This window comes from Vigna radiata, chromosome 1 (genome assembly GCF_000741045.1).
Source record: "Vigna radiata var. radiata cultivar VC1973A chromosome 1, Vradiata_ver6, whole genome shotgun sequence".
Classification (NCBI taxonomy): Eukaryota; Viridiplantae; Streptophyta; class Magnoliopsida; order Fabales; family Fabaceae; genus Vigna; species Vigna radiata.
Genome location: NC_028351.1, coordinates 32,654,829 through 32,664,155, shown reverse-complemented (window position 1 = coordinate 32,664,155; position 9,327 = coordinate 32,654,829). Strand labels below are relative to the sequence as shown.

Sequence of the window (9,327 nt, the reverse complement as noted above, 5' to 3'; positions counted from 1 at the left end):
CTATTGTGACAGAATATACCTTAACCCGAATGTAGCTTCTTGTTGTTGAATAAAACAATTAAGTTTCCATTCATAGCTAGATTTTGAATACCTATTGTATCAATTCAGCATGTATCACTTTACAAATTGCAATAGTCTTGTCTATCCCTAAAATACGTTAAAAGAAATACTTATTTTTAAATCCCAAAAACAACTTCGATAAAATTTTAAGTATGAAGCATATTTCAAGATTTTTATCGTATAATCCAATATGTTAATTATATTTTTATAGTAAATTTACTAGGTTTAATTAAAAGTACAATTCAATTTTAATAAATTAAAGAAAAATTAAATTTTCCTCACTTACATAGTCTAAATCATAAAATTGCTTAATAATTCAGAAGTTAATCTCTCTTATATTTTGGTTAACTAGTATTCATAGTTTTTATTGTATCATAACACACCAGATGAACGTGTCAATAATTTCACGAATTTCGCATCAAGAACTTTAAAATTTTGTTCTTTAGTATAGTTTGGTTTCTTTACATCTCCTCCTTTTGTTGTATTGAAGGAAGCTCCATTTTCAAAAATATCTCTTATCGAGTGAAAGTTCCATGTGCCTCCACTTTTATCACTACTCTTTCTCCATGTCACCTATACATGATAAATAATTAACATTAATAAAATCTCAATATTATATATATATATATATATATATATATATATATAAATACTTTTTTAATAATTGGATATCAAATACTTCAAGTAAAATTTTTAAAATTTATTACTTCCTTATTTCCTATGGTTGGTGCTACAAAGAGGTTAGCTTCACTTTTGAGACTAGGTTCCATGCTTCCACCAATGGCATATTGAAGCCATCCTTGATAAAAATTGTTGGCTACGTGTGCATATCCATGACGAATCCTGNAAGGTAATTGTTTGTTAATAAGAGCAAATAGAATTGCTTATTACTTTACGTATTTTAACTACTTAGGTTAACANTACATATTCACCTTGGCATGCGTTGATTGCAATTAGGTCCAAAATGATTGTACACCACTGTAACCTTCATATTCTTATCTCTCACATATCCATCATCATGTCCAAGAAGCATAACCTTATCTTGGTTTTTGAACAAATTATTAGAGATAGTCACATCAGTAGAACCACGTGTTACATCAAGCAAACCATCTTGACAATCATAAAGTGTATTATGGTCAATCCAAATTTTTGAAGCAGTAACCAATCTTATTGCATCTCCGTCTACTTGACCTAAAGGAATCACCTTTCCTTCAGGCCCCATCACAATCCCAGGGGCTTGAGGTTTGCAATGGTGAACTCGAATGTTGTGGATAATTATGNTNGTGGCCTATAATCAAATAAGAAAAGTTGCAATAATATTGATAAATCATAAAAATAATTTTCTTAATATTTATTATCTTCATAACCTTAATTAGCAACAACTATTAATTACCTTAAAAATCATTAAGCACGCATTATTAGCGATGTGGACATTAACACCTCGACCATCGATGGTGGTAAAACTACTGATGAGAAGGGGTTTCTCTAGTTTAATTTGCATGTCCCTTTCGAATGTGATCCACACTTTACCTTGAATAATAGAAGTTCCATACCTCAAGGTGTTGGGCTTGGGATTTATAGGATCATCACTTGAGTCGGTAACTTTATAATGAATGAGGTCATTACCAATGTTGTTCATCATCTTGCCAGCATAACCTACAGAACAAGTGGCTAATTGATATTGGTGTCTCTTCCATTCAGGAGTTCTTCTCCAACATCTATCAATAACATTCAATTTCAAACCATTTATTCTCGATTGCTTTGCAAAACTAAGTGTTGAAAGAAAAAATAAAATCAAAAGAGNCAAAAACAAGTATTCAGGTTTAGGAAAGGCCATAGCGAATAATGCTTATTCTTAAGCAAAATCAATATAAGATAGGAGGAAAAAGAGAATGGAGGTTTTATAGTATTTGTTTTCTTTTTGTATGAAGTTATGGTGGAAGAAGATGATTATATATAAGTAAAACATGTTATTGAGTTAGTTGAAGTTGTTTATTCAAGCTATGATAAGGTAGAGTTTTTCACCAAAGAAGCTATGAATAGAAATAAGTGAGTAGTTTTTCACCAAAGAAGCTATGAATAGAAATAAGTGAGTAGAAGTGTTTAAGTAGTTTTAAATCTTAACCTCGTACCTAAATATATGCATTAACTAGAGAAGCCAACTTACAAAATTTTGATGATATTGTTTTGCATGGTTGACATTTAATTTAAAATTTATTAAACAATAATTTAAATTTAATATCATGTCTTATNGGTATNGAATATAAATGTTATAATTAATNAATATTGTGATAAATATTAATTACTTGTTTAAAGTTGTAACTAAAATCGTGACGGAATAACGAATCGAAAAAATCTAAATTTTAAAAACAAAGGTTTTAGATTTACGACTATAGTTTATTTTAAAAAACTATAGAAACATCATANAGATAGAAACCAGATTTTGAATCCAAAAATCGTGCGAGAAAGATGTTATNCTACAACACTGGTCCAAAAATAATACTTCTAATTAAATATGCAAAATGAATGTGGTTTTTATACAAAAGCTACTTTAAAATATTGGTTCCAATCAGGATTAACCTCGTTCCTGTTGGAAAAACACTTACAAAATCTCAAACCGCAATTTTCTGAGGCGTGTAGATCACACTGTCTTTAAGGAATTATCCATGGTGTATAATTAAAGTTTTTTTTTGGGTAAAATAATAATCAACTTACAAGTTTGTTGACTTTCATTCTCTAATTTTTGAAAGTAAACGGATTTAGCTTCTTATATTATTCTGTTATGATTAAAATCGGCAACTAAAAATTCTTTAAATTATATTATTCTGACTCATTAGAATTCTTTAAATTTTTTATATAGCTTATATTATCTAATATATTTTCATATTACATTGAGATGTATTTTAAATATTAGATAAGTTATATCATGTGCTATTAGTATAAAGTTATTGTATTTTAAATATTATATGGAATAGACGGGAATGAGACAACCCATTCATAAAGACGTGCAATATTACCCTCGGCATATCATTTGACTACTCTGCTTTAGAGTATTCTAGAGACATTGAAAAATTAAAGGAAAAGTGTAATCATAATGTCATTTATAGAGATCAATTTATAAAAATAGAGATTACAATACCTACTAGATGTTTTACATAATCTTTTACAAATTCGATTTATAAAGTAAGTATTATGGATTGCTATCTTGTTTAACCAATTAAAACAATAATAATAATTTAACAATAATAATACTATTATAAATAGACGTTAACAAATTCATAAATATCACGAATCATTTAAGTCAACATAAGATTTCGTTACGGTCATCAACTGTGCAAATGTTTGTATCCTACTAGTATACATAAATGATCACGCTCGTGCCTGAGGATAAGAGTGGGTTGACGAGATGATATTCACCATTGGCAAAGGACAACCTTCTTGTAGCTTAACCTGCATTATACAAATTACAATAGTTAATAGAGTCATAAGTAATTTTCAAATGAAATCACAAATTAATATAATTACCTGCACGAAATGACATCCACACTTTGATGAGTCCAATCCTATCTGCTGCACTCTTTCCAATTCCTCGGCAATCAGATCTAATGCATATCGAGATACACGCCCAATAAGTTGTCTATACCTGTATCCTTTAAAAGGCTCACTCATGAGCAACAAACTTTTTTCAAATGACGTCTTAATCTTGTTATGTTGTAGGATAACGAAGTTATGAATACTATCCCAACAAGAAGACAAATCACCCATATTATTGCTCAAAATTGACTTTAGACTCGCATGAGTAGACTCAACCCTGAAATAAAAAAATAACATCAACAAGTGCAAATAAATATTTGTCTACAAAACGAATAAATAAAATAACATTACAACATATTTGTTTGTGGTTGTGTTTCCTAAATGTATTACTTTGTTCGTCCAAACCTTTAAAAAATATGTACTGTACGGAATGATCCAAGTTTGATTCACATATTCAAAGAACAAAGCCCATGAACTGCTGGCATATTGAAGACCATTCACATACTCAGCAAACAAGCTCTCATCAACACAATCCATCACATTTTCCCATGCATACATCAACACATCCCAAGCTTCAGTACAACGAACTAACATTTTCCATTAGGAAAAAGTGTTATTACCGACGGGTATTTACCGAAGGTCTTTAGGCCTTCGGTAAAGTGTTGGTGACATATTATACCGAAGGCATGTAGGCCTTCGCTAATGTCAATGATGGGTTAAATTAGAAATTTGGGTATTTTTGCCCCCAATTTCAGAATTCCCTCTATCCCCTTCCCTCGTCTCCCCAATTTCAGAAACTCCTCCCTCCCTTTCCCTCGTCTCCCCAATTTCAGAAATCTCTCTCTCCCCTTCCCTGGTCTGTTCATTATTGACTGGCGGTCAGTTGATTCGACACTGTGGTTTGACGGTGTGAGTTTGGTGGTGTGGACGCTGAAGGAGGTTTGTTGCTGGGTGGCGCTCTTCCATTTCCTACTCTCTGTTCGATGCAGTTCGTTGGTTTGAAGCGTGGGGTTGTCGCCAAGGCAGTTTGAAGCGATTGCTGTTGCGGACGTTGACGGTGGTTCGTTGGTGGCTGGTTTGCGGCTAGGGTTCGTCGTGTTTGGTCCTTGTGAGTGTTGAGACAAGGGTAGGGGTTGTTGGGGGTTGGCATGTCGAGGGCGTTGAATTGAAGTGGTGTTGGTTGATGCATAGTGCTCAATTGCCACAACAAAAGGTCGTGTTTTGGTCTGATTTGAGATTTGTCTTCAACTTACTGACTAGTTGAACTAACATAGTGTTGTTGTATCTTGTGTTGAGTGCATAACTGCTTATGGTAGAATGTATGTTAGATTTGAGTTGTATGTGAGGATGTTGGCTGGTGCGTACTTCATCTTGGGTATGAATGCTTTAGTAGTGAGTAAATTTTATTTGATGAGATGATTCTAGTATATGATATTACAAAATGCATTTGTACTTGTCGTGGTGCCTCGTTAACGTATTAAGGGTGTCTTTGTTGTGAATTCTTGCTGTCTATTCTCTTGAATCCTTTTGATGGTTAATTATGGGTTAATAGTTTATGTATTTATGGATTAAAGTTGACTGAAATTAACTAGATGCTATCTTGGGCAGTTTTTTGGAGACTGGTACAATTTTGATTGGTGGGTGATGTTTTTTTTTCCTGTTTCTTAGAGATAAAAAATATAAAAGTGAATATGTGTACTCTGTTTTGCATGTACAGTGGTGATAGAATGTGGAATGATTGGGTTAAATCGTGTAAAACTATTGCTTGAGTCATGAAATAGATGTGGTAAGATACTCTGTTTTAAATTGATTTAATCCACGTGTATTGTAAGAATGTATTGGCTGTGAAGAGAGCATGGTGCCGTGAGCAATATTGTGTGATTGGAATGTTGTCCTGTCACTTTTAAATACATTAAATCAATTGATGGATGATGATCAAATGATAAAGTTTGTAGTATAAGTAAATAAAACTGAGTTGTAGGTAGGTCTGAATAAAGTTGCATGATTGATCTAGTGTGTCTCTTTATATGTATAGTTAATATAAGTTGGCTATGGATGCTTTGGTTGTGTGTGATCGGTTCGATCATAAATTTTGTGAGTGCTATAATATGACATGAATGGCTAATCTTTGGATTTCATATTGGATGCTACACATCAGTTATTGTCATTAACTCTGCTGCTGAATAGGATAATGTTGATCATGGAATTTGAAGGTTATTTCATTTGGAAGTGGCAATGAATTTGGGCGTGATTAATAACATGTTGAAAATTATTCCAGTTGTTGAATGGTAGATACTAGGTGTAGAGGTATGTTTGAGAATTAGTAACTGGTTTCTGTTAAAACAAAATTGAATTGGCTAGATGATGTGGGCCATATGGTGGGATTAATAGGACGTTGACAGGGGAGGGATTTTGGTACATTGGAATTAATAAGGGGTGGGACCCTTTGTGTACTTATGATGATATAGGTTTAATGTAATTAATAAAAGGCCTAGGAATACATAAAGAAATAAGGGTGATGTAATGTCTGATGGTGTGATGCAATGCTGGAGATAATAATAAAATAGTAAGATAGCATGATATTGGGAGAGAATGAACTTTTAACAACCGTGAACTCTGATGATGTGATGCAATGTTGATGTTTGTTGTTGAAATTATTTAATCTTTGAAATAGAAATTTTTTTCCAAAATAACTAATCTGGATGTGGATGGAAATCCTAACCAATTGTTTTTATTGCAAGGAAAAGTTTGAAATTTAATATATATGGTGTTGTTGTTACCTCATGCATTGGGTATCTTCTCTATGTTGTTGGATGCTAGACATGTTTATTTGGATTATTAGAACTGTGGGATAAGAACGCATGGGATAAATTGTGGTCTTTTAAAACCTCTGTTTTCAACCTTTGGATTGTAGGAACATCCTAGCACGAACTGAACTACATAAGGCAAGCTGTTGGGTTTCTAGTACAAGAACTACCTTAGTTGTACTTTTTTTTTCTCAAATAGCATTGATATGTCATATTTATTTTCATTTATTTTAATTATACATGTAATATAATTGATACATTTATTTCTTAAATTATTATTAGTTTCTTTCAAGTAAATATGTGGAGTATTTTTGGCCTGATGTATATAATAATTACCTGGGTAATTGTTGGATTGTCAATGCTGTGTTGGAAGGAAGTTGCCCCTAATACTTTCTTTTTTACTTTTGCTGAAAAAAATACTGGAGTAAGATTTGTAGGGATTAAGGGATGTTGGAGTAAGATTATATCTGAACTAGGAACGTATTTAAAGTTGAATAAAACATGTCTCTTTCTTCTGTTCAGGTTGAAGTAATTAAGAATATATCAGAGTATGTGGCTCAACTGAGGAGGGTTGGAAAGGGTCACGGTATGATTTGCTACCATTACTTCCAATATTGGTTGAAAAAATATGCCTTTGATGTTCATTTCGTATGGTAATTTTCTCCCAATACCTATTACTTCTTCTTACATTTATACTTTATCGTTTGCAGGTGTGTGGCACTTTGATGAAAGTCTGCTTCATGATGCTGCTTGAACTAGATAGTCTTTATAGTCTTTATTATTAGTTCTCAGTTTATATTTGCTCTTCCATTGTCTTTGAGTTGTTTTCTTATTTAGAAGTAGAACTTAAATGTTTTTCCTCTGTGCTGAGGTGTAAGAACTTGTAGTGTTGTAGTGTTGTATTGTTGTGGCAATAAGTATCTTATGTAAAAGACTACAAACATATTATGCAATATCATTTGATATTTCGTTTTCAATTGTCCTTCTCCAGTACAAATATTTGTAGTTAGTTTGACTTGATGTCATGAAAAATTTCATAATCTAAACTAGTGGAATGAAACTTCTTTGTCCTTCGGTAATTACTGAAGGCTTTTGGCCGTCGGTAATGGGTAGCAACAAACGATTTACAGACGGCTTTTTGACCGTCGGTAAGCCGTCGGTAATAGATTATTACCGACGGCTTCTGATTATTTCCGAGGGATTCTAGGCTTCGGTAATAAAATATTTACAGGTGTAACTTTACTCTTTGTCATATCAACAAGTAATGACTTCTCACTCATATTTAACTTGCCAGCATAAGGGTATCCAACTAAAGTTTCAGCCAACTCATGGTTGTGATGTCCACACATCACATTCAATATCCATCCATTCCCCTCTGAACATGGTTTACCCTTTAATCTAAACGGACACTTACATTTACGAGTGTCATATACACTGGGCATCGCATCGGCTTTGTATTTCCAATATTTCCCTCCTCTTTCACATCCAAGTTTGACGAACGTTTTTCTTCTCCGTACACCAGTAGCTTTATCAAATCTTACTATTACCACAACAAATCCTAAATCATAAGTCATCCCTCTTACCTAATTAATTAAGTGCTCCCATGAATCAAATATTTCATTTGTGGTAAATTTATTTGTCAAATCTTCCTCTACAAGTAAACTAGAACCAACTTGAGAATCCACACGAAGATATTCATCCATTTTTAATAATAATCACCTATAAAATTATAATGAGTCTTATTAACATAATTAATACTTAATCAAACAAACATAAAAATATTAATATAATAAATTTATATATTTCATATAATTTAAGTAATAAGTAATTTTTTATATAATTATAAAATTCTTAAACAATTAAAATAGAAATAAAAAATATATATTATAAAAAACATTAAATTTAAAAAATATTTATATATAACTAAACCTTTAAACGGATTTGATCATCTTCAATGGGATGTCGACATCCCTTTTACCTTAAACGGATGTTGCCATCCGTTAAAGGATGATCAAATCCGTTTAAGGGTTTAGGCTATTTTTAAGAGTGGATTACGTACCTACGCCGCGCACGTTTCTCCTTCAACCACCACGCCTTCAAACACGACCACAGAGTCGATGAACTCTGCACAGTTGCAACTTTCCTTCCACCACCAGCCAAAGATTCCTCACAGTGAAAGAAAGAGAGCACAAAGAAAAAAAAAACAATAAACACAATGAAACAGAAACGAGAGAGATAAAGCAGAAAATATAACGTGAGAAAAAAATAGTTTTTGTGCAATAGGAGATTGGAATTAAAATTAACCTAAAAAATAAATTTTACTTAAGGATATAATAGGAATATAAATAAAAAAGAAGGGATAAAAGTGTAATGGGGAGGTGAAGGACCAAAAACATGGAGGTGGAGGGATCAACTCCCTTGACCCAATCACATCAACGTAGTCACTGTAGCCCAAATAGGTCCAAACTGACCAAACACAGCCCGAGATTACCGGAGCCACCACGACACCCACTGGCTGCAACCCACCATCACGTTCACTGTCTTGTCTCGCACAACCATCATCGACTACCACGAGAATCAGACATCACGAGAAAGACCCTTCATATGCGAAATCAAACACAAAAAGGAAGAACCTCAAAATCCAGAAAAGAAAACAAGAATGCCAGAAATTCCCAGAACTTAATTTCAGTTTGTGGAACCCTAAGTCGCAGGATCAAGAACCCCAAAATTCCCAATTTCAAAAAACAAGAACAAATACAGAAACAAAATCCCAAATTCGCGATCCAACCCTGATCCCCAAATCACAGAACAAAAAAACCCTAACCGTAGAATCAAGAACCCAGGACGAGGAAGGGAGAAGAAAGGGACGAGTAACCCTCGCGAGCCACCCAGAGAATACGAAGACGTTATCGGGGTCGCGCCCTCT

The 9,327-nt window shown here is 33.1% G+C and overlaps 1 protein-coding gene and 1 long non-coding RNA gene across 2 annotated transcripts; one reads left to right on the top strand and one right to left on the bottom strand.

The window, feature by feature from the left end:
- Positions 1–287: 287 nt before the first annotated feature.
- Positions 288–4,188, bottom strand: LOC106768712 (pectate lyase 1-like). The gene is made up of 7 exons (XM_014653994.2): positions 4,022–4,188; positions 3,586–3,871; positions 3,434–3,510; positions 1,454–1,778; positions 993–1,348; positions 768–903; positions 288–633 (listed from the first exon to the last, which is right to left on the bottom strand). Exons 1-7 carry the CDS (start codon positions 4,186–4,188, stop codon positions 433–435), a joined length of 1,548 nt encoding a protein of 515 aa, XP_014509480.2. The 3' UTR covers positions 288–432.
- An 81-nt stretch (positions 4,189–4,269) lies between these two features.
- LOC111241380 lies at positions 4,270–7,417 on the top strand. Its single transcript, XR_002667331.1, has 3 exons — positions 4,270–4,807; positions 6,924–6,987; positions 7,112–7,417. It is a non-coding gene; the product is annotated as an uncharacterized LOC111241380 (long non-coding RNA).
- Positions 7,418–9,327: the final 1,910 nt, after the last annotated feature.